We start from the raw sequence: 25,330 nt of genomic DNA, 5'->3' as shown, positions 1-25,330 counted from the left end.
CAAGGATGTGTGGGTGGACAGAGTATTTTAATCCCTCGACTACCGTTCTAAAATAAAATGTTGTCTGTCAGTGAATCGCAGGCTCTGCCCTGGGCAGCAATGACCTCGGACGAGCATTGTTTTGCCCGCACTTCACTGCATAATCCTCGTTCAATCCAGAGCTGTTCCCAGGCAGTTATTTTTAATCCACACTTCTAAAGTCAAAAGCTTTTTTCCTAATGCAGACGATGTTCAATGATGAGTTGTCTGGTAATGAATTAAGCTCGGTGCAGGAGATGTAACTGAGTTTTTTGATGAAAAGGTTTGTTGCATCCAAGCGGCAGATCTGTCCGGAAAAGGCCCGGCAGCTCTAAACTGAAGAGGTGCTACAAATAACAATAAATAATAATAAGTTTGTCCGCTTCGCCGATTCATCAACGGCATGATTGGGAGATCCTGAACCGTCCTGAGGACAGCGAGGTCACTGACGGACGGACAGCCCCCCCCGTGTCCTCACCTGCCTCCCGTCCAGCACACTGAGCAGTGAGGTGGCGGACTCACTGGGACGCCCACCAGCGGTTCAGTTACGCAACCCAGGCAGTGCCCGTGGCAGCATCCAGCTTATGCAACCGGAACACTTGGTCTTGCTCAACATAATTTTTTTTTTTTTGCCTTGACAGATGGGATCTTAAAACTAATGCCGTACCTTAAGTGCTACACTTGCTTACCTTGTAGGACAAGGGGATTTTGCATTTGCCATTGGACGTAATATTGAATTGAAAAAAAGCACCCTGAGCTATTTCAGGCAAATGTTGCGCATGGATTCCGGCACTGGACAGCAGCCAATTAAAATCCATGAGTGCGCGTCCATGTCTTGTTCCAGAAAGCGGACAACCGTTTAAGAACCTTGCGTGGGAAAGCGAATTGCCAATGAGCACGTTGATAGTGACCGTAAAGCTCCAGACAATACAGTCGGTGCAAATGCAACAGACAGTCATGGATGATGATAATGACAAGTACGTATGCAAGACTACATTGAAGCACATGCATCGACTGACTGACAGCAGGGGAAGAAAAAGTCCCTGTCATCTGCATGGGAATGCAATAAATTACGCCCTAATTAGCAAAGTAGTGCAACTTGCCTAAATAATTTAACCTGGAGCATCAAGCTCTGGCGGCAAGGAATAGCCATCATTTAGAACATTATGCTAGCTTTTTTGTTGATTTATTTTGGTTTATTTATTTTTACAAAACCATCTGCAAGTCTAACACGTTCATGCCATTACAGGACTGAGCGCAAGCCTCACTCACACCGTGTGTGTATCCAACAGATTTTCTGTCTGTACTGAAGTCCATCCCCATCATGTTCCCACAACCCAAGTTACAATACGACAGTGGACGTGACGAGAGACCAGTGATCCTCACAGGAGAAAGAACCAGACAGTTGGAAGTTACCTGGAGTCCAACTCCCCCTCTGAGGGCTTCCAGTAAGCAACCATTACGACTTGGGACAACCCATAACAGTTTCCCGGCAGAAGTAAACTGATGCATTATGGATGCGTCTCCAGTGAGGTTTCAGTACTTATTGGAAGGGACTGGAATGCCATGATGTAAGTGTGGTCCATTTGGATACCTACTGGGGATAGTCCAATTCCTGCCAGCAGTGTGCCGGCACAGCCCACACCTGGCTACTGTTTCAGAAAGCTTTAGGTGTCGTCTAAGAGTCCAGGACCACTTTATAACTCAAAAAGGTCCATTCGTTTAGATTTGGTAGTCTACCAAGAAAGCACTGGGGTTCCAGGCAAAAGGTGCCAAGCTTCAGGAGGGAACGTGAGAAAAGTAGGAGAAAGAGAGAGAAGATTTGTTCTATCGCTCATTGACGCTTTGCCTTGCTCGACCTCTCTCTTCTATCCCTCTCCGCCCCCTCCGCACGTCCTGTGCTCACAGTCCGAGCCACGGGGGATGTCGATTGCCCGTCGAATGGAAAACAAACTGAATCGATGGCCTGGAAAAACAAGCGCTGGCTAATTATAGGGGTTGGCGCTGGTGATGGAGAGAGTGTGTGTGTGCGTTTGGCTGGAAGGGGAGGGTCGAGTGAGGGGGACATCATCAGTCTTTCACCAACCCCAATGTGACAGCGTGATCTATATAGCTGGAAGGAAGGGGAGGACAGTCAGTGACAGAGGCAGACAGACAAGCTCCGTAACAGCTACCCCTCGCCCTCAAAACCCTACCCTCTGAATCAGCCGAAAGGCCAGAGGACCGGCGTTCGCCCCGGAGCTGTTCCTTCCTCGCCGTTATGAGAATGTTATCAACCTGTTTTGTTCAAAGGCAGTGTCTGGGTCCAGCCATGAGCTTAAAGTGGAAAATAGTAACTGCAATAAGCTCCTGGCCTTATCGCAATCGTCATAAAGGTGTGAAAAAGAGCAACACCCAAAATGGTGTTTATAAACCCATACATCCCTTTTAACACAATTGACAAAGCACGTGTTCCTTCGCCATGCATTTGAAAACTCTTTGACGACGGTACAAAACGACATCTTTTTCTAGAGAGAGAAGTGGACCTCAGCAAAGGGTTAGGTTTGTTCTACAGGTCAAGCCCCCCCCCCCCCACACACACACTACCCCTTTTGGAAAAAAAAAAGCTTTTCTTTCCATGCTTGTAGTGCCAATTGCATGTTATTGTACGAGCAGGCCTTTCTGATTTCTCCTCTGGGGGCTATTATTAGGAACCTCTGAGAAAGACCACAGAGGGCTCCTCCAACCAGCTCCCACTCTGCTTCCCGCCAAGCAGACAGGCTCTGCCGACGCCGGAACGGGGGGCTTTGCCTCAGACCTCAGTGCTACAAGGCCATACGTGAAGATACACTTCAAACAGTTTATCGCTTTCTGTGGTGAGGGCTGGTAGTGTGTGTGTGTGTATCACAGTATCAATTCATCATGGGTGTTCACCTCAGTATCTAAAAACTTCTACAACGGTTAGAAAACGGCAAAGCTACTTCGGAGGAATCATTTATCCTGTGCACAAAAGCTCAATTACAATAGCGAAGGCATGGCGTCCGAAACAAATTTCCCAGATTGAGCAACACTTGCAGGAGCTACAGAGTCACAGTACATGAGGCAAAAGGTCATTTCACATGACATTTCACGCTCAACAGGATTATTCCTAAATATTTGGGCACACAAACAAGTCTTCCGAGGACATTTGCATATGTTTCCCAAAGTTCAGATATAATTGCAGCCAGCCCCTCCCAAAAGAAGACAAACTGCATTGAGACCAAAAAAGCATGTGTAGTCATTTCGACATTTACCTTTTGAAGACTAGTGGGGTTCAACTGGGTCTTATCGATGATTTTTATGGCAACCTGTCACAGGAGGCAACGGAAGGAAATCGTTAATTCACTGCTCAGGCACTCAAACAAGATTTAGAAACTTGAATGTTCACTCTGCTAAACAATATGGCTTCTTGAGATTTCCAGGGTGCAGTTTCAGAGAGTGTAAAGAATGTGGCTTTAAGCAGCACTGTTGTGTGCCTCTTAAAACAATTAAAACAACAGCTTTAGTTGGGCCCCATTTTTGGTTGCCTCAGTAAGTGTCATTTATTTCGCATCAAGAGAACCTTTCATTCTAAATCTTAAAACAAGAAAGAATTACTTCTCAAAGAAGTCTATAGTGTTGTAGTCTACGTCATTCAATTGTCATCAAATACGAATATGTAACATATTTCAACAGCAAAAACTGTATGTACAATGGTCCCAGTGACTCACCTCTCGGCCTGTGAGGATATGGCGTGCCAGCTTTACCTTGGCGAAGTTGCCCTTGCCGATAGTCTTGAGCAGCCTGTAGTTACCAATGTGCGGCTGCTCGTCGGCGCACGATGCGATGGAGTTCCGGCAGCGGGCGCCAGGACGGCCTGGCCGCGCGCTGACCTCGTTACGGCCATCAGTGTGCGAGGTGTGCTGTGGAGAGACAACTCAAGTGTCAGGGGATGTACGTTTCAGAAACCTGCTGTGTTTCTGAAAAATTCTCCAGAGAACTGGATTCAGTGTGTGTATGACCCGGGAATGTGTGCGTTTGGTTCAAGTTCAAAATGAGAGGGAAACAACTTCAGTTCCACGGTGCAACTTGAATAAGATGAGGAAAATGTGTCCTGTTCCTATTGCAGCCATGTAAAGGGTAGATTATTGTAGCTACCACACACACACACACACACCACATATAGATATGCAATTACTACCACGTAAGTATTACAGCTAAGTATTCCTTTTTCAGTGGAAGCATATTGTTTTAAGAAGGTATTAAGTACTAGTTGGACAACAACAAGTTGTAAACAATTTGTCCAAATAGTTGGGTAATTAGCTTCCTCTTCCAGGAAAGAACAAAAGGAACTGTCTCCAAAGCCAAAATACCAAATGTTCCTGGCCTAGAGGGCATTGATCAACTGTGCAGCTATCGACAACTGCAAAAAACCTTACAGGAATCAATAAGGGCTGATGTTTTGAAGGGAAAGTACTGTTGGCAAACTCCTAATGGTGAGTAGAGGATGCAAATGGTGGAAAAACTAAAGTGAACTTTAGAGTGAACCGATGCTTGTGAAGAACAAAATGTTGTGCTAATGTCGCATGGTCAGGTTGACTCAGGTAAAGTGGGTCATACATGTAGAGGTGGCATTCAATATCTGGGCAAATATAGTCGTGGTAGAGTGGGAGAGTCAGCATTCGAAATTCATCTGCACAAAAGCAAGCAGATCTTCACCACCTTGTCTGTGAAAAACCTTCAAACGGTGCAATAATTCATCTGGAACAGTTGCTCTCATTTTAGAACACAGTCAGCCCTTAAAAGAGGCTCAAAATAGCTGGAGAGGAGTGCCTGTCTACTTGACGACTATGCTTGACTAAAACAACTCGAGACCTCTTTTGAGGTGGCCAAAATAGATCCGGATGAATCGGATGTTTGTATGAATTAATGAAACTAAACTTTCCTCTAGCATTGATCCTTTATCACCTCATTAGGCTGTAAATCAGTCATGGAATCGAGTGACAGACTGACTTGTCTACAGAATATTCTGTGGCATGCAGTTATTGATTGATACATCACCCATACATAGATAAGGTGGATATGTCGAATGGGGAAAAATGAATTAATCTCTTCTCTTAAACCTAGTAAATTATGACGGGTAAAACTCGTATGACAATAGTTTTAGTTCATAATTTTATAGTGTTGTGATGAACAGGCTAGTAATTGCTGTGAGTAATTATAGCAGCAGAAAAAATGTATGAAATGTAGAATGCATGACTCTTAGATTTCTAGTTTGGTAGAATAATGTTAGCAGAGGTCTGTAGGCGACACTATGTTGTTGCACACAAGTTGTATCCATTAGCATTGATATCCTACAGCATCCTAGGCTGATATGAAAAACATGCTCAACATAAGCCTGGGGTGGTGACACAGGTCCAGACAGTTAAATGGGTCATCTCTCAAACCAGGATGTCTGATGGACCTTCAGAACCAATGCACTGCCCTGATTTTACTCTTGGCCCAGCAACCCTTGTTTATAACACTTTTTCTTGATTGCTGGGACATCACAATGCTGTGAACACACCAACACATTTGTTTACTCTTGCATCCGGATTTAAACCTTTCTCCCGCAGTGTTCTTCAAGAGACACGGTGCAGACCTCTTTCTAGATGTAAAACAAGACTAGCACAAGTGTAGGATTTTGCTACCTTGTGCCCAAAATGTGTTTCTTCTTCATTATCTCGGATGCTTATGTGCTAATTTGAGGCAAAGCCACCTTGCCCATCCTACAGTAACCCACTTCTGACAGCGACGATGAGCGAGCATGAACATGCCATAAGCTCCAACTGACAGGAAACCCAATTTCCCTATAACCTTTACAAAGGTTGCCAGTGCAAGCCAACTATGGGTATTTCAGCCAACTGTGAAATATCTGCCCAAATCGTACAAATGGAGCGTGTGCGCTTACTGACTAAGCTGAATAATGGTTTTAACCCTTGTGCTGCCTTCGGGTCACATGACCCAAAGGTTCATAACGAACCATCGTTGTGTTTACCCAATTTTACCCAATACAAAAACAAATAAAAATAATTTTCTTTTAACCTTTGCAATGTGGGGGGTCTGAGACAGCCCGACGGTTAAAATAAAATGCTTCATTTTGTTTTTGTATGCGGTAAAGTTGTTGCAATACGACGGTGGGTCACAATGACTGATGGGTCAGAATGACCCGAAGATAACACAAGGGTTAAGGACCAAGTAGTTTATCGCAGGTATTGTGAGAAGGATATTCTCTGTTCATTAACCCTCGTGCTGCCTTCGGGTCACATGACCCAAAGGTTCATAACGAACCATCATTGTGTTTACCCAATTCAAAACCAAATAAAAATACTTTTCTTTTAACCTTCGCAATGTGGGGGGTCTGAGACAGCCCGACGGTTAAAAGAAAATGCTTCACTTTGTTTTTGTATGCGGTAAAGTTGTCGCAATACGACGGTGGGTCACAATGACTGATGGGTCAGAACGACCCGAGGAGAACACAAGGGTTAAGGTGTTGATCCAATTAACATGTTTGAGTCCCATCTGTCCTTACATGTATCTTACCCAGCTGGACCAGCAAGCCAGTTAAAAGGCTTACACTGCAGAGGGGGGCACACAATGTTTGTCTGCTATTTGACTATAGGACCAAAACAGGCTATACCCATTCTGCCTCAGGGGTTTCAAAGACATCCAGTGGCATTTAGTCCGATTTAAAAAGGCACAGTGAAAGGTCACGTATAATTATGAGTTGCGTATATGCAAGGGGTCTCGTCTTAGACACGACACCGGTATTTCAACCTAAACTTGAATGTGTCGCAAGCATACTGATTTACATTTACATTTAGTCATTTAGCAGACGCTCTTATCCAGAGCGACTTACAGTAAGTACAGGGACATTCCCCAGAGGCAAGTAGGGTGAAGTGCCTTGCCCAAGGACACAATGTCAGTTGTCATGACCGGGAATCGAACTGGCAACCTTCAGATTACTAGCCCGACTCCCTCACCACACTCTGCGTGTGTTCTCAACACACCTCATTCCCTAGCACTCTCTATGTTTTCATTCAAATGCAGGAAACAAATCAAATGTATCACTCATTGCAGGAGAACTGAATATCTATGCAAACTATCAACCTTATAGTAAAATGTTTAACACAGCTCATACAGATACGTCCTAACAAATTTATAATTTATTGTAACCACAACTATTACAGAAGCCCACCAACAGATTATTCTTCATTTAAAAACTATAAATAAATGTGGCCTAATTGTGTAGTTGTTACATACACAATACTACGTCACTAAACATTTACAACATAAAAACGACATGTTAGAAGTACGCCCTGGAACTTTCTCAGAACACAAATTGAGCAACGACTTCTACATTTCCTTATTTTCCCATTGTGGCAATTGTCTTGAAGTTCCCAATATTCATTCAAAAATGGGTCACCTCGAAGAAAAGGCATACTTACTATGGTGATACGATGTCTTTTGACGGAGTGGGAGACCTTCATCCTAGCATTGGCAATCTGAATGGCATTGAAACAGAGTGCTTGTCCCGTTTTGTGCTGGTGGCAGTTCATTGATCCGACTGATATTCAGAGAAGCGTGAAAACCTTTTGGGCACCTGTCTCTCAACTACTAGGGGGTGGGCTCTAATAGCTTGCTCTGATTAAATGGTGGCATGTGATTGCCCTATCAGAGGCTGGAACCCACAATACCGACACAGCCTGGAGGTGGCCACACGATAAATAGAGCCGTTGACTCCTCTCTCTATGAATGATGTTTATAGACAGACCAAGGAAGTTATTTAGACGACCAAGTTAATAGATGACCGTTTCTGCCGTACACAAACACGTATGAATGAATGCCGACTGGATATAGGCTTCTCAAACAGTAGTCATCGTGCATCGCATTGGTTCTCATATTGCAGTTCAGTGCTGACTCTCTGACCATGCATGTACTGCAAAACGTTATTGTTTAGGAAACTGCCGTATGTGTGTGGGGTCTGAAACAGCTCTTGGTTTTCTGAAAGTTGGAGAGCCCTGTTGCATTTCAGTGGGTTGATTCGCAGAATTGATTGCAGCCAGTTATAGAACTGTGAACCGATTACATCAGACATGTATAGGTTTCTGCCTGAGATTTGTCAATTAGTCTGAAATCGATAGGCTACGCGTTCTGCGTCACAGGACAGGCTCAGCCACAAACGTAGGATACATTGGCATGTGGATGACTGGCAAGTTGGTCACTTTATAACTCTTTGTGCCGCACGATCATCGGTTACATTGTAATGCAACGACCACACAAATCTGTGCAACATATGACTCCTAGCATAAAAGTTGGTCGTTGGAATGAGAAATTAGTGTTTATTACAATATGAGCATATACTTACATTTTCAGTGTCGCGTTCATTGACAGTAGGTAGTGGCGTTCTGGTTGACATTTTAATGTGTTGATCCCCGAAGTGGTTCTGCGCTCTTATATATTTTAGACTTTGTTCCACCTTAGTCCAATAGATGAAGAAAAGCAGGTTCAGGGCTGCTTTTGAAAAACATGAACTTGTGCATCCACCGACGTGAAGTTCCAGCTAAATTAAACGCTGGAAGAATTGAATCCTCTACTAATTAAGCAAATTAACAATCTGCATTACTGTAGACAACTTACCAGACACCGGCAGTGGGACAGAATGCGAAAAAGAGACCTTCCCCCTCAAATTTGACCATGAACAAACCATAACACTGAAGTAAAAAGTGTCCGAATCCCTTTTCGGTCAAAAATAGTCTGTTGAAATGCTAAAAGAACTGTAGCAATACTTCATAGGCCCTCAACAACTGCACAGAACGTTCAGACAAGGAAAGAGGGGAGGGGAGGGGGAGTTCAAGTAAAACCGGTCTCAGAATTTGCTGCCAGTTTTTTGACGTTTGAGTTCTGTTGGTTTCCAGCTTCCGATGCCCACAACCTCGCTTCCAGGTGGTGTTGGTTCCTTAAAACCCCAAGTTCCGTTAAAGTCCCCACATCTCAAAAGTCTGGGTGGTTTGCTTGATTGCTAGATCCAAGATGGCGGCTTACTAGGTAGAGTGCCAAGCCAAACCCAATGCGTTCAGAGGAAGTGAGGAAAGAGACGGCTTTAAAGCTTATTGGCGCTTCAACCGGAGCCGTGCTGTTTGTTGTTGCTAGGGTGATTACTGAAGAGAAAAATCTACCTGATATACAGTGCATGGCATATTGTACATAAAAGCTTCTCCTCTCCTTTAGTGCACTATGAATAATTACAGTAATTAATCTAAGCGCATGGAATTTGGAATTTACTATTAGTGTCTGTTCTATCACCCCTCCAAATGTATTTGGTCGTAAATACCTCTGAAACATACCAAAACTTTGTCTTCACATTCCACCTTATTTCTGTCTCACATACACAATACACAACGCTACATGCAGAATGATGAATGATTACTGGAGTCCTCTTGTCACTGTCTGAGACAGCTCTCAAAAGCCCTCGTTCTTCTAGAAACACAGACACACACACAGGCAGCGTCCTGTCTTGTGTTTCTCACATGAGAAGGAGGATGAGCCGCACCTCTAACAGTTCACTTCCTGTGTGGCCCACACACACGATCAAAGACTCTATTCACCCAAAGAGAAAGATGGAGAGAGAGGCAGAGAAAGTGAAGGACAGAAAAAGAGAAATAGATGCAGGAGAGTCAAAGAAAAAAAGGAAGAAAGAGAAGGGAGTGTAAAAGAGATATAGGGAGACGTTAGAGTTATGAGAGGATAGAGTTATGAGAAGGCAAGTGAGAAAAAGATCTATGGAAAGAAAGAAAGATCAAATATGGAGATACTAATATTTTTATGTTATAGAAATACAAATATGTATTCCCCATTTCTGGTAAGACTGTTAGTGTCAAATGGTAAAATCCAGAATAGAGAAATATACACAGAAGGCAATGAAGGATACTTCAAAAAATGACTGGCTGAAGGAAATAAATACGCAGTGAGACTGATCGATAAGGACGTTCCTGTTTTTGTGTGATTTTAGCTTGTGATTGGAAAAAAAATCTTATTTCTTCACGTGTGAAGTCTTCCCAGAAGTCTCCCCCACGTGATGGTCTCAGGGGTAAAGAGATAGAAAGAGAGAGAGAGAGAGAGAAAGAGAGAGAGGGAGGGAGATCTCAGGGGTAAATACATGATGTTTCACTCTGGCTGTCACCAAAAGAGGATAGAGCAGAGAGGAGTCTGGGAGTTCACTCACATGTCACACTGACCTCACCTCATTAACACAAAGGTGTCTTTGTACGGATCCGGTGTGATCATCACACACCCATGCACACACACACACACACAAGAGCATGGGTTTATGCGATCACGCAGTCATCTACTGTACACACATGACAATGGATTGTTTTCTACTAATGCAAACACACTGGAGCCCAGTCACAAACAAACACACACACACACTACCACTGCATGAAGTGCTCACACACACACACACACAGTGTGCACACACACGGATGACTCCTTCCCCCAACGTGCACATAAACACTCAAAACAAACAACCCATCAAGTCCTCAGTCAAACACACTCACCACTTGGAGTTGCGTCATTGCAAATCAATTACATTCTGATCTCTCTGGTCAGTTGAGGTGTCTCTATGACTATCTGCTTGTAAAACACAAACCAAAAGTGTTAGTATTATGTTTCATACTGGAGAGTGGTATAGAGTTGTTTCACTCCATTTGAAGTCACCATGGAAAGATCTGTAATGCTTATTGTTGAAAAGGGGCCTTAAGGTCGTTCAGAACTATGGTTATTATACTTCCTGTAATTTAGACAACATATGGGATGCAGGGAATGCAGCACATAAAATGCTTTTTATGTGAGGGATTGGTCTAATTACTGATACAAACAGTACACAATATTTTATGATTGCCAAGTGTACCGTGTTTAGTAAAAGGCACAAACAATAAGCACACCGTTTCACAGACCAAATACATATTTACCCTCACCTATCATCCATTCCAATGCATGTTTGACACTGATGTACAGCATGACCATCACAGTGCATACCAGTAGTTAAATGGAATCGAATTTCCATGAGAAATATAAAACCGTTTCTATTCTATACATTAATTGACTCATTGTTTTATTTGCTCAATGGTCTTGTTGGGTAGACTGCGGAAGGTTGGATTATAACTCCCTCTAGAGGTTATGTTGGCAAACTGTTGAAATTGTAATTCACTAATGCAGCCTTTCTCAACCCTGGTCATTACCAGGCTTCTGCTGAGCTTGATAAACCATTAGAATCAGGTGTGTTGGAGCAGGGAAACATCTAGAACATGCAGGACAGTGGATCGGATTGAGAAATACTGCACAAACGGATATTTTTATGTGCCACAACATTTAAGTAGAAAACAAGGACCCCATCTAGTGGGTACATTCGCATCCTGAAAACAGTCCTCTTCATTTGAACCTTGGTAAATACTAATTTATTGACACAGATGACATAGGCTACAGTAACAACCTTAACACCCCTTCATCGATCGACAAACCCGTTTGATAAACATGGAATGTGAATCTCCTATTATGCGCATTAGAAGTATTACTGCCCTTATTCAATACATATACAGTACTAAAGTAAACAACTAAATTATCATTTATAGTGACACTGTCCAGTACAGATGATAAACAAATTACACTGTAAAGTGGTGACTTTATATACAAGATAACGGAACAATGTCATAAGTTAGCCAGCATTGAACTGCATGACTCAATGTTCCCAATCACTTGTCTCCTCTTAGTTGAGGAAATAATCATGCTTGAGAATCTTTTATATGTAGACCCTGAAAATACATCTTCCCCGTTTAAAAGAAACACAAAAAGTCAAGTGAAATGCTTTCCATTCACAGCTCAACCATTTAACACCCCCAAAAGCTACCATCCTCCTCCACAAACACAAACACACACTTCAGTGTTAAACATTCTTTAATTGATTGGATAGAAGAAAAAGTACAAGAGGAAAAATACAATGCGTGTGCATTTATAGCTCTGTCTACCTAAAAAGACTCCAACGATTATACAGAATACAACAGCAATTTCTCACCACTCTAACCAGCAGGCTAGATATACTGATGCAAAGTTAACAATGCACCTCGGAGCCGGAAGGTTAGCCAAATAGCAAAAGCAGCATTGGAAAGGAGTTGAGGGTCAAGACTGACCCAAGGCATGCTGATATTTTGTTGTTGGTCAGGGGGGGGGGGGGGGGGGGTGGTTGGGGGTCATCAATAGAGAACTTGGGGAATAGGTAAGAACAGGGTTTGGGGATTTAGGTGGAAAACAAGGTCGGTTTTCTTAGATGGCATCGATGTCAATGTCGTCCTCTTCCTTGTCGGGGGTGGGCCTTTTCACCGTCTCCACTTTCAGCTCGCGGGCGGTCGGGGAATATACCACCTGGAAAGGTAGTGGTGTGTGTGGGGTTAAGAAAGAGTAAAGTAGGAAATCCTTACATTGCTTATGTCCCAGGAAGAGAACGTACACTTTGCATATCTGTAAAGTCATTTATATTTTGTCAGCTACTGAATGTTACATTTTTTTCCGCTAACATCATTTTGTACCAGAAGACTATGGTATGGCTAAAATGTATTTAGTCTAATCCCAATGTTAAGGCCGACTTGACTGTGTGACTGACTGAGGGCCCAGGTGTGGGAGGGCCCAGGTGTGGGAGGGCCCAGGTGTGGGAGGGCCCAGGTGTGGGAGGGCCCAGGTGTGGGAGGGCCCAGGTGTGGGAGGGCCCAGGTGTGGGAGGGCCCAGGTGTGGGAGGGCCCAGGTGTGGGAGGGCCCAGGTGTGGGAGGGCCCAGGTGTGGGAGGGCCCAGGTGTGGGAGGGCCCAGGTGTGGGAGGGCCCAGGTGTGGGAGGGCCCAGGTGTGGGAGGGCCCAGGTGTGGGAGGGCCCAGGTGTGGGAGGGCCCAGGTGTGGGAGGGCCCAGGTGTGTGATTACCTCCACGTTGTCTTTGTCCTCCTCCTCATCCTCCCCGCTCCCCTCGCTCTCCTCCTCCGCCTCCCTCAGCCACTTCACGAAGGGAGCTGCCTTGGCGTGGATCTCTTTGGCCAGCTCTTTGGACACGTACTTCTTGGAAACCTGGCAGGACGCCAAAATGGACATTTCAGTGTTTTTTTCTTATTCTTCACACAACAGTGGTTACTTCACATCTTCAAATGGCATTTAATGCAGTGCAGTAACGTGTCTGTAGAGTTGGATGGATGTTCCTTATCAAAAAACAAAACCTATATTTCATGAGGCGAGTTTGTGAAAAGCCTCAAAAGAAGGGACATTCAAATGCCCACTACCCTTACTCTACTGTAGCACAATAGACAGAGACAGCTACAGTGCTGTAACAGCTGTGTACTGGAATCAACATGGCTTGTGCATGGGTACAATAACTAACCAACTTATGCTGGGTACACACCACAAGATAAATCGGACTGATTTTGGGCCGATTTCCCCCTTCCGACAATCCTAGGTGATGTCCCAACAATCGTAGATAATGTCCCGATTATCTACAGATTATTTTATCAGATTTTCCCTTGGTGTGAGGTGTGTTAAGAGTGACCGAACTTGCTCGGAAGAACGTCGGAGCGGCCCCGATCGCGAAATCAGAAATCCTGATGTGTGGGGGGAACCCCGAGGACAAACACCACACACTATAGGAGCAAAAGGGATCAATCTAGGATTTTTTTGTCCTCATGTTTGTGGTCTCTCACATTTTTTCAAACCTTTTAGTGTGTACCCAGCATTAGCTAGCTAGCTAAACACTAGTCCTGCAGATGTTTCTTGGCTCCGACACACCTGATTCAAATGCATGTTCGTTACCAGACTTCTACAGAGCTAGATAACAACCCAGATACGAGACCCAACATCTAAAACATGCAGGACAGGGGTGAGAACCACTGCACTAAACGGAGCGGTAAGGTTCACCTTGTCGGCCCAGGCCAGGATGACGTCTTCCTCCAGCAGGTCGGCGTCGTACAGGTCCTTGAGGACCAGGGGCACACGGCCCAGCAGCTGGGCCTGGTACAGCTTCACCAGACACTCGAAACCCCCCAGCAGGTACTTCTGGGCCTTCTTGTTGTTGTGGCAAAACTACGTGACCCAGAGACAAGAGGGAGCAAGGGGGGAGATATTCCGGTCACTAGCATGTTAAGATATCTTGTCCTGTTTTTTTTTGCTCTTACCTGAGCAAGTTTGAACAAAATCGTATCAAAAACCCCCAAAACTGTTTGCTTGCATTTTTTATTGTTTGGCTTCATATGCTGTAACTAGCTTCCTTCTAAACAATAAGAGGAAAAAGTCGGTGATTGGCAAAAACTGCCATATTTACAGAAACCCTTCTTTCAAATCCTTCAAAGCAAACTTCTGCGCCGTCCCCGACGGCGCGCGTGTGGCAGCTTACCCGCAGGAAGTGGCGCTTGTACTTCTTGATCTGGTCGCGGATGTTCTCGTCAAAGAGCAGCTCGCTGAGGATGAGCGGCGCCATGGCCTTCACGTCCAGACGCTCCGCCTCCGCCAGGATCTCCTTGTCCGAGGTGTCGACGGTGCCCTCCTCCTTCTTTAGCTGTGACGGACGAGAGAGAGACAGAGAGAAGGAGGGAGAGACAGAGAGAGGGAGGGAGAGAGAACAGTTAGGTACGCGCGCTGACATGTGACTTCTGCTACATCTCGAGCGTCGGTCCTCCTCTGCCCTTTACGTCTGCTAAAAAGCCGCAGAGAAGGCAACGCGGGGGAGATTGATTCGCCGGGCAGGACCGAGGCGAGATGACGCTGAGCGTTACGGCAGAGCGGTGCGTGAGGGGAGGCGGCGGTGGAGGAGGGCGGCACCTTGACGAAGCTGTAGAACAGGTTGACCCTCTCCTCCAGGGGCTTCTCCAGGTCCTTGCTGAGGGTCAGGTTCTTGGCGTGCTCGCTGATCTCCTCCATGCGCCGCCGCTGCGCCTCCTCGGTCGTCTCCTCTGCCCAGTCCTCGTCCTCGTCATCCCGGTCCTAGAAGGGGGGGTGGGGGAGAGAAGGAGCTAGATCAGACACCGGGGGCTTCAAATTCCCCTTCCTCGGTGGCCAACGATGACCAGTGTCTGAGAGACGCTGACGTCGTAAGTGAAGCCTAACGGGAAGACAAAGGCCCACCGAGAGGTGTGTGTGTGTGTGTGTGCGTGCGTGACATACCACAGCATCGGGGGCGTCTATGTCGTTGTGGTTCCCGGCTTCGCTCCCACTGGAGCCGTTCTCCTTGTCCTTCTTCCTGTTCTTCTTCTCCTTCTCCTTCTTGGCAGACCCGCTGTCCTCTGCCGAGTCAGAGAAAGAAAAAAGAAAAAAACTCAGTTTGAACAGTCGGACCCTCGAACCTCTACCCAATGCCAGCGACTGTGCTGCGTGTCTGGCGACGCGATCGATAGGCCCGGACGAGATGCGACGTTTACATTTGAATCATTTTAGCAAATGTTTGCATGAAGCAAAACCAGCGTGCCGACCTATAAAAACATCAGCGCGCGAAGGAAACGAAGACCGCCTTTCCAGCTCGACGAGGTTTCCACCGCTTGTGTCAGTATCAAGGGGCTCTGGTTCCACACCGGGCGGCCATCCAAGACGCCTTCATTTTGTCTCATTCGCTCGAACGACTGAATCAATCCCTCTCTGTTTGCTCTGCACGGGCAGCTGGGCTAGCGACTCCCGGCAGCCGGAGCGAGGTCTCCCCTCGGCTCCCTTGATCTAGAATCTTCCATTTTGACATTTGGAAGGGTACACACGCGTCAGCTACAACCCCTGAATGGAGGGTAAATAAAGTCGACGAGGCTGCACTTCTGGGCTGCTGTCGAAGAACAGATGGGCCTGCAGATGTTCTACTCTAAAAGGAGGGATCACAGGATACTTTTTTAAGCCGCGAAACATACTGAAGGTGCATTGCTCATCCCTCAGGTGTGACTGGTAAATAGTACGGGGTCTGCAAACCTCTACTGTGACCCCCCCACCCCCACCCCACCCCCGACAGCAGGTTCAAACCAAATGCGTTCGAGTCACATGTTGACCTTTGGCTCGATGGCATTGTTAATATTCATATTCATTCAGTCAATAAAAACCAGGCCCTGAAAAACATTGACATCAATTTGAAAGCTCCCAGGACACATTGGTTTGAGAGACTGGCAGAGGCAAAGCCCGTCATCCTCATCCTCACAAACGAGGCCTCTCTCTTTAAGTAAATAAAAGCCCATGTTAAAAGCTAAATCCTCCCTACATTTTTCTTCATAGACTAGGCTATGCACAATGTCCATGATTCTTCCTGGTGGAGGTGTGTGTGTGTGTGTGCGCGTGACTGGTGGAGGTGTGTGTGTGTGAGACTGGTGGAGGTGTGTGTGTGTGCGTGTGTGAGACTGGTGGAGGTGTGTGTGTGTGTGTGTGTGTGTGCGCGTGACTGGTGGAGGTGTGTGCATGTGAGACTGGTGGAGGTGTGTGTGTGTGCGTGTGTGAGACTGGTGGAGGTGTGTGTGTGAGACTGGTGGAGGTGTGTGTGTGTGCGTGTGTGAGACTGGTGGAGGTGTGTGTGTGAGACTGGTGGAGGTGTGTGTGTGTGTGCGCGTGTGAGACTGGTGGAGGTGTGTGTGTGTGTGCGAGACTGGTGGAGGTGTGTGTGTGTGCGCGTGTGAGACTGGTGGAGGTGTGTGTGTGTGTGCGTGACTGGTGGAGGTGTGTGCATGTGAGACTGGTGGAGGTGTGTGTGTGTGCGTGTGTGAGACTGGTGGAGGTGTGTGTGTGAGACTGGTGGAGGTGTGTGTGTGTGCGAGACTGGTGGAGGTGTGCTCGCCCCACCTGGAGGGTTCCTGAGGATGAAGGTGCAGAGCTTGTGTCGAGTGTCAAGCATGCCCCGGTATCCACAGGCCTTGCAGGAGTTCCCGATGGTTTGTTTCCTGGGGTTGATGTGCTAGAAGATCAATCCAAACACAAGACAGTTTCAGTCGATAACGATGCAACTGGAAGGAACTTCTCCCTATTATGTCCCTTTAAAGTATAATCAAGGGTGCGTTTAACAATAATGAAGTTGCAGGATCCAACTTATTATTGACCAATAAAACTGTACTTTCGTCAAGTGAGCAAAATAAGATAAAACGCAAGTCCTCGTAGCATTGAATAATGTAAAATAGCAAGTGCTGCAGGGGCCTTGCAGAGGTCTATGAATAATACAAGACTGTTCCCTGTCTTGGAATAGAACTCATTTATCAGGACATCTCAAGCACATGACCATTATCGCCAGATCTATGAAGGATCCAGGAGAGGTACGCAGAGAACAGATTTTTGTTACTTGCTTGTCACAAGGGGCAGTCTGAGATACAGTGTGGAAACATCTAGAAGACACACCCTTAGTACATGTTTATGTAGCAGATATATCGCATATGTCATCCGGGCGATGCATAGCCATTTTCCAAAAAGCTGGCTGTACACAAAACAGGCTAGAATGTTCGGTAGAAGCTACCTAAATATAGGCGTGTCATGGCAATGAAGTCAAATCTCTGAGCATAGATGAAACCTCTCCCATGAACTGATGTTTGGTTAGCTGTACGTTACCCCTCTCCTTTCCCAATAATAATAATAATTTAAAAAAAGGTTGAAAATAAGGAGTGTGGGAACCCTATACCAGAATGCACTTGTGTTTACCCAGCACCCCAGTGTTCTGCAAGTGTGTGTGAGAGAGACACACACACACACATCTGACCGAGAGGTGTCAGGAGACGAACAACAACATCCTCACTGCCGCAGCGTCGGGGATATCACGACGAGGCGTCACGTGACTCGGGCCGTCTCTCTGCAGTGCAGAAACCCCACACGGCCGCCACGGTGACCGAGAGCGCCCGTCGTCCTCAACCGAAAAAAACACCGCCTAGCCCCCCCATGAAGACGTTGTCAGATGTACAACAAAGGGGGTTTTGTATCTTGTAATGAGACGCCATCTGCCCCCATGACACAAAAGGTATTTTGTGACAGGCGAGTGTCGGGGGGAAACAGTCGGTCCGGATATGGAAACCGTCAACAGACACCCGCACACGGGCACCATTAAACGTTAATGTGTATTGCTCCTGAGTTATAGGGGTCCGCATGATAAACTACGTCATTCGCTAGCAGGCACTTTCTTTTGTATTTTTCCTCCCCCACTTCCAAGAAAAATGACCACTTAATCCCCAATCCTTTTCCGCCTCACAGCTACATGGGTTACATAACAGACGCAAGTTTGTTTTTTGCCCTCAGGGCAGCTTCACGCCCCTTGCAGTGGGCTCAGCTCAGCACCGGCTAAAGCGCTGTGGAATGAGTCGCAGTCGCACATTCCATTCATGCTTGCTCGCATCATCCGTCGTGGGCCCCGTCCCATTATATGCTAGTGGTGCTATCAACTCGTGATGCAGGGCTTGCCTGGATATAGCGCAGCAACAATAACAGTGTCCTCTGAGCTGTACGCCAACAGTGCTGACCTTATTGGAAACTTGCTCGGTCAGCGTAAATACGGCAAAAACAAAGGTGGGGGGGGGGGGGGGCACAGAGTTCAGACCCAACTCTGCTAACTGTACAGACACAAAAGAAGTTCCAGGCATAGGGACGGCAGCAAAGTCGAAAAACCAAAAGGAAAGGGCTTCGACATGTGACCGATTACCTGCTAAACAGTGGAATCTGTTTTCAAAGGGAAAGACTGTTCTGTTTTGGAAATAAACGCGTGTTGGGCAGAGCCAAACTCTACATAGGAGTGGGAACAAATGAATAGTGCTTCTTTGTAGTCCATTAAAGCCCATTTTATTGTACTTGGCAAAAATGACCCCACTGCCTGTGATTATATTTCTTCAGAACGAGCTTCGAAAGAAAACATGACGTAGAAAAAGCTTCCTAAATATTTACCAGGTCTGTTTCAGGATTATCGCACTCGGGGCACAGCACAAACTTCCGGATGAATCCATCCAGCATGTCCTGCAGTTTGTTTGCCTCGTGAGAGCCGTTGACAATGTAGCGGTCGTTCTTGGCATCAAACTGGGTCTGGGCACCCAACTCACAACCAAAAAATTTGGTGGGATCTGAGGGATAGAGGGGAGGCTTGTTTGAAAGAAGAATAGTCACAGAATGAAGCCCTACACTGGTCAGGGCTCATCTTTAAAGACCAAATCAACACCTAAAAAAAATTATAATAAACATGTTATAACTTGGTGTCACTGAAGTCGCTGATAGTGTACAGGAAATAAATGTTCAAGGAACCATTTTTTATGTTATCTGTCAATTATTAAAAGATGCCAAGTCTACAGGCTCACAGTCAATGTTGACAGATGGGGCACGTTAGGGGGTCGATGAACACCTTTCTACTTACAGGTGGGAGGCCTATTTAGGGCCTTGGCCACATCCGTCATGTTCACTATGACAGTCTTAATTCCATTCCCCTTGCCTTCCACCTGGAGGATGAGGTCAAAAAAACAAATTGAGAAGGAAATCGTGGCAGCCGCAAATACTATATATATATATTTTATAACCCTGTCAAAATGATGGCATGGCAAGTCCTGAATCCTGTCAGAATCAAACTGTCTATGGATTTACTATACACAAATGTCTGGGTCACGAGCTTAAGGTCTCTATTTGAACTGAAGGTCTAGGTCTAATCACATACGTTATATGACGAAGGGTTAGATTAGCCAACTGCTATTCCAAACTTTGACTAAGTATTCAATGGTTTCAGTGTGGACATCTAGTTCCACTGTGCTTCTACTGGAGGCGCCATGTAACACAGCAACTCCTCTCCTGCTAGGAAACTCACCTTTGCGATCAGACGGGGCATCTTGTAGCGGTAGAACTGGTCCGACACGCTACGATTGACGTTGACAGACATGTTGGCACACTGTGGACTCTATCAGTACGACAGGAAGATTTTGGACTGACAATTTTTGGTATCCTCTGTCTGGCCAAGAGGGGATGACATAAACAACTGCAAGAGGAGTCGGGCTCGGACATGAAAAAGGTCTTGCCACTGAGGCTGCAAGCTCCGTGCTTGTAGGCTAAGTTTCCCCCACACAGGTTCCAACAGCTGCGCAACAGCTCTAGAAGGAGAGAGGGAGAAAAGGATCAATGCGCAGGGAAATATGGGGGGAAAACGGATTCACACACATCAAATGAAGCTGACATATGATAAGACCAGGGTGCGAATTATGGGGGGGGGGTCTGACCCCCCTAATTAAGACTTGGACCCCCCAAAATAGGTAAAAACAACAGGTGGTGGTGGGGTCGATACACACCTGGAGAAGAAGTTGACCCCCCCCCAATTGCCATTGTATAATTCGCACTCTGGATAAGACAAATCTAAATCTAAGCTAAATGGAGGCTTCCCACCATTGCACTTCATTCCAAATAAACTGTGGTCAAAAGCTGCTATAGAGTTGCTTGGTGGGATTATGCATTTAAAACGGGTTATAATGTAAAATCTTAGAATTACTCGTCCCTGATGAACTTGGATCTGATTTCAATTAGGACAGTTCAAAGAGTTATCAAACAGTCAACAAGGAAACTGTAGTTGACCAATGATGAAACAAATGATGCATCGCCGGAGCAATAGTAGATTTTCTCAAATAGATATCAAACAGAATAACTGGCAGTTTATGTATACGTCTGTACTGACATTCAAGACAGACAAAACACTTTAAAATAGCAAAGCACATACCATAACGTCAACTGTCATTTTAACTTTAGATCAACAGTAACCCATCGCACATATTATCAGGTGGCAGGGGGTTTAAGAAGCATGCCAGGCACCGATTAAGCAATGTGCTGCATAGTGCGTCATACAGTGGATACGTGCGTTAAGGGAGGAAGACGCCATCTTGAAACACAATTATTCCCTTTATAAAAAGCTTGGGGTAAAATTAAACAATACCAAACACACAACAAATGCTATACATTTAATGTTAAAGTACCTGTCCCATCCGTCGCTCCTGTCGTCCGGGTACTCACCGTTTTCGTAAAACAAAGACATAAACACACCGCTGGTCGCCCAGAGACGCAGTGAAGTGTTGGTGGGTGACTAGTAGGTTGCAGTTATTTAGAAGCAGAGCGGCACTGCAACGGTGCCGAAAGAGTAGAATCCGACCTTGCGGTGGGGAGAACTAAAACCCACAGAGAACTCGAGATGCCCAAAAAATGGGGAATCTAGAACAAAACACAATGAGGGAATCAACTATCGGTAAAGTAAATCATTAAAAAAAACAGGTGAACTGCTGTGCTGCTAGCCAATCGCTACAAGCATATGGAACTGCGTAGCTAGCAATCTAAGTTAAATATTTTTCAAATAAAGCTTTCTCATAACCTTTGATTGGTAGTGAAAAATCTGTTGAACTAATAATGATAAAATGTCTATTATGGTACTCTAGCTCTTGAAATTTACACTGACTCACCTCCAGTACGTTCTCAGCGAGTGCTTGCAAAGCCACAATCTGCGACTGTCAATCTGCGACAGTTCCAACACTATTTCACGCCCACTGTTCTCAGTCACTCTCATACTCACTTTTAACTGGGTTTAAGTCATGCCAATCATCCGCTTTGGATCTCGCGATAAAAGAACTTCGCTATGAATGACTCAGAGTTTATTTTCTAGAAAAGGTATGAATGGAACAGTGCTCCGCTGGTTGTGAACGTAGAACCAGAGATTTCGTATCCTTTCATAAAGTCCGTGGTCAAATACTTCACTTATTCCAGATCATACTGTACTTGTTCCATTCAGTACTCTATTTATTTGTCAACGTAGAAAATTAAGACGTATTGGGTTTTAGGCTTCAGAATCAGAATCGGTTTTATTCGCCACGAAAGTTTGCACAGACAAGGAATTTGCTTTGGCAGGAAGGTGCATACATTAAACATATAGGAATCTTAAATTAAAATATGAGGACTAACTATACTAAGGGAACATAAGTAGCAATACTAAGTGGAATTAGAATTAAAGTAAAATGTACAATAAAATATAAAATAAAATATAAGTTGCCGTAATTTACAATAAAAAAATACAAATAATACAAATATTTACAAAAAATACAAATGGTACAAGATACAATTGTGTGATGCAGTGCAAAAAGCAATGTGTTTTAAGGACATTAAGTCATACAAGTCAGTGTGAACCCTTGGCCTTGTTGAAGAGGTCAACAGCGGGAGGGAAGAAACTGTTTTTGTGGCGTGAGGTATTGGTCCTGATGGACCGCAGCCTTCTGCTGGAGGGGAGTGACTGAAACAGGGAGTGTCCAGGGTGGGTGGAGTTGGCCACAATCTTCTTCCCTCGCCTCAGGGTCCTCGAGGTGTGCAGGTCCTTGAGGGTAGGCAGATTTCACCCAATCACCTTCTCAGCAGTGCGGATGATACGCTGCAGCCTGCTCTTGTACTTGGCAGTGGCAGCAGAGTACCAGATGTTGATGGAGGAGGTGAGGATGGACTCAATGATGGCTGTGTAGAAGTGCTTTGGCAGGTTGAATTTCTTCAGCTGCCGTAGGAAGTACATCCTCTGTTGTGCTTTCTTGGTGAGGGAGCTGATGTTCAGTTCCCACTTGAGGTCCTGGGAGAGGATAGTGCCCAGGAAGCGGAAGGACTCCACAGTGTTGAATGGGGAGTCACACAGGGTGATGGGGGTGAGTGGGGCTGTAGACAACCATCTCCACTGTCTTAAGAGCATTGAGCTCTAGGTTGTTATGGCTGAACCAGGTCACCAGGTTGGCCGCTTACCTATAATCAGAGTCGTCTTCACCAGAGATGAGCCCAGCTGAACGCACTGCTTCCTGTCAGACAAGAAGTCTGTGATCCACCTGCAGGTGGAATCAGGCACGTTCAGGCACTTGATTATCTGACCGTGTCTTTCGTAATCATATTGTTGAGATGTTGATTATAAAAAACAACTATCAAAACAGGTAAACGTTGCATTGGCTGTAGTTCAATGGAAAACAAATAATGGTCAAAATGGTAAACAAATAATGTTGAATAAACAGCTAAATGCTTATATAGTGTTGGAAAGAGAGGCATCGACAGGCCGGGTGTTCTTTGTGATCCTAATAGGTCACACCTTCTGCACACATGCCTTAATAACATGGGCACACACACACAACAATGATATGGTCAGACAGGGGAAGAGGAGGAGAACGACCTAACGTGGCTGAAGATCACTGGGTCCTCTTATAGTATGCAGAGCACAGCCATCCAACCCTGCTCCTGGAGGTGTCACGGTCCAATCAAAATCCAGCTCACCTGATTCTAATCTTTATCTGGTTGACAAAGATGACAAAGTGGAACAGAAATTATGTCTATAGTATTCTTCTGTGACACTGACAGGAGTGAGATTTATGTTTTGATTCTCATTTTTTTCACAGACCTCTAAAAAGTTCCTTTTCACTTTCTTTTTACATGGATCCTTGGATTTGTTGTGAAATGCATAAATACAATGGCCGGGTTTCCCAGATTCGTTAAGAAGCTCTTAACGCTAAGAGCTTCACGCTCCTAAGAAGCTCTTGGCGTTAAGAGCTTCTTAACGAATCTGGGAAACCCGGCCAATAGCTGTCAAGCTGTTTATCAGGGCTACCAGGAAGGTTTTTTTTATCTAGAGAATGTACAACCAGAAATCATTGTACAGTATAAATAGATGCATTTCCACAACCACAAAGTGAGTAGGCACAAAGTGGAAAAGTATAGAGTTAAAATCCAGTTCCAGAGTATACTGTTCTTTCACTTAATCGACCAGTAGAGGGCAGCAGAGCTGAATATTTTGCTGATAACTGACAGACAGTACATACATCCAGTCAAAGGTTTGAACTGGTTTCATAATTTTATTTGGATAGTTGCTAATTAGGTTGTTTCATGAACTCCACAACAATTCCAGACCTCCCTGTATTCTGAGTGTGAGCCTGTGGAAATACAGCATGCTACTAAGTCTCTGCTTTCTGTGTGGAAAATGTCAACATGGTCTTTGCCAATCAGTTTTAAGCTTGTTTTTTTCAATAACATTCAGCAGAGCTTTACTGCTAAACCGTCGTATGACCCTGAAAATTAAGCCTGACCCTCCACCCTGACCCCTTTCAGCAAACAATGGGTATTCCCCTCTGAGCGTGAGTAACTTCATCACTAGGAGGAAGACAGATGCTGGTCATGCCCATTGTGGCAACACTACAGTATCTACAGAGGGCTTCTGTCAGGGAGGTATACAGAGGTGGGAGGGCCACACATACAGTATACATCCCTGATTGGTTCACACATCACATGACTTGTCATCACGGTGAGGTTATTTTTCCAGAGGTGGGCAGGAACACTAACGCACACACTCACAAACATTCTTACAATGGGCTCTTTTAGCTGGTCTTATCACCACTGGCTGTAAATGACCGACATTATGTCATCAAGGCCTGTGAATGGACAGTGAACGTGAGACAACAGTGAAACTGTGTCACTTGTTGGAACGATGATTTTCATCCTTGAGGAATACTTGTTCAACATAAAGCAAAACATTACAATTTTGTATATTTAATTAAATTGTGCAATGCGTTTTATTCAGACATTATGGGTGGATAACATGATATTCAGAATTGACATGCGTTAAGTTACCAGATGCTTCAATCCAAAGACACATATTAAAGTGCATATGCAGCTAGTACAGAAGATAACCAATGACTAGAAGTGACAGTTCAAATAGTTATGGTAACAATAGTTACAATGGTAACACTTTATATAGGCTACAATATATAATTACTGTGGAAGTTTTTCTGAGAATCGTTAAACTGGTTAAATGTCCTTCAAACTTATCTTCTTCAAACAGAAGAATCATTACACCAACATAACCATCTCTGACACACAAACATTTAATAATAACACACAACCATCCAACAGTTGATGGGATCAGAAGTAGCGCACGCCCAAACAGCGTCAAGTTCTGATGCCCAATCTATCTTCACCTTCGATATTTAAAGGAGCACCCTGGAATTTGTTAAGCATCTTCCTTGCTGGACACACCGCTTAAAACAATGGCCACAGAGAACTAATCGCTAACTTCAGGTGACCAGTTTCACCTTATATAAAAGCGCCTCAGCCTAAGGTCAAAAGGGTGACATCTCTTGATCCAATCAGAATACATCTGTCATAAACCCCTTCCTATGATCAACCTAATCTGAGGGAGTCAGGTGGCTGAGCGGTTAGGGAATTGGGCTAGTAATACGAAGGTTGTTGGTTCGATTCACGGCCGTGCAAAATGACATTGTGTCCTTGGGCAAAGCACTTCACCGTA

The 25,330-nt window shown here is 45.1% G+C and overlaps 2 protein-coding genes across 20 annotated transcripts in view; both read right to left on the bottom strand.

Annotated features, from left to right (window-relative positions):
* LOC134024784 (MAP/microtubule affinity-regulating kinase 3-like) overlaps positions 1-9,107 on the bottom strand; it is a 41,466-nt gene extending 32,359 nt beyond the window's left edge. For 12 of the 18 annotated variants that reach the window (XR_009930926.1, XR_009930928.1, XR_009930925.1 and 9 more), the window contains exons 1-3: positions 7,503-7,638; positions 3,747-3,938; positions 3,291-3,344 (exon numbers count right to left, since the gene is read on the bottom strand). Coding sequence is in view for 14 of the 18 variants with exons in the window: in XM_062467462.1 (XP_062323446.1) it covers positions 3,291-3,344; positions 3,747-3,938; positions 7,503-7,613 (357 nt within the window). In the remaining 4 variants the exon portion in view is untranslated. Of the gene's footprint in view, positions 1-3,290; positions 3,345-3,746; positions 3,939-7,502; positions 7,639-8,422; positions 8,534-8,694 lie in introns of those variants that run through there. The other 6 variants (XM_062467473.1, XM_062467476.1, XM_062467474.1 and 3 more) reach the window with 2 other exon arrangements.
* Positions 9,108-11,991: 2,884 nt separating this feature from the next.
* On the bottom strand, positions 11,992-21,558 carry eif5 (eukaryotic translation initiation factor 5). 2 transcript variants are annotated; one of them, XM_062467460.1, is made up of 12 exons: positions 21,480-21,558; positions 21,003-21,234; positions 19,853-20,132; positions 19,412-19,493; positions 18,952-19,124; positions 16,882-16,993; positions 15,244-15,362; positions 14,902-15,063; positions 14,477-14,638; positions 14,002-14,166; positions 13,024-13,164; positions 11,992-12,474 (listed from the first exon to the last, which is right to left on the bottom strand). In XM_062467460.1, exons 3-12 carry the CDS (start codon positions 19,922-19,924, stop codon positions 12,376-12,378), a joined length of 1,287 nt encoding a protein of 428 aa, XP_062323444.1. In that variant the 5' UTR covers positions 19,925-20,132; positions 21,003-21,234; positions 21,480-21,558; the 3' UTR covers positions 11,992-12,375. The 2 variants fall into 2 exon arrangements, with proteins under 2 accessions (XP_062323444.1, XP_062323443.1); XM_062467459.1 differs by having other exon boundaries at positions 21,470-21,554.
* Positions 21,559-25,330: the final 3,772 nt, after the last annotated feature.

Source organism: Osmerus eperlanus, chromosome 8 (genome assembly GCF_963692335.1).
Source record: "Osmerus eperlanus chromosome 8, fOsmEpe2.1, whole genome shotgun sequence".
Taxonomy (NCBI): Eukaryota; Metazoa; Chordata; class Actinopteri; order Osmeriformes; family Osmeridae; genus Osmerus; species Osmerus eperlanus.
Note: the sequence above shows the minus strand (reverse complement) of the source record. Positions and strands in the feature narration are given on the sequence as shown.

Excerpts from the sequence above, each read along its gene's own strand:
- eif5 (XM_062467460.1), bottom strand. The coding sequence starts at position 19,924 with ATGTCTGTCAACGTCAATCGTAGCGTGTCGGACCAGTTCTACCGCTAC. Across the intron at positions 15,064-15,243 it reads TAGACGCCCCCGATGCTGTG|GACCGGGATGACGAGGACGA; the intron begins GTATGTCACGCA and ends CCCCCCTTCTAG. Across the intron at positions 12,475-13,023 it reads AGGACAAAGACAACGTGGAG|GTGGTATATTCCCCGACCGC; the intron begins GTAATCACACAC and ends CTACCTTTCCAG.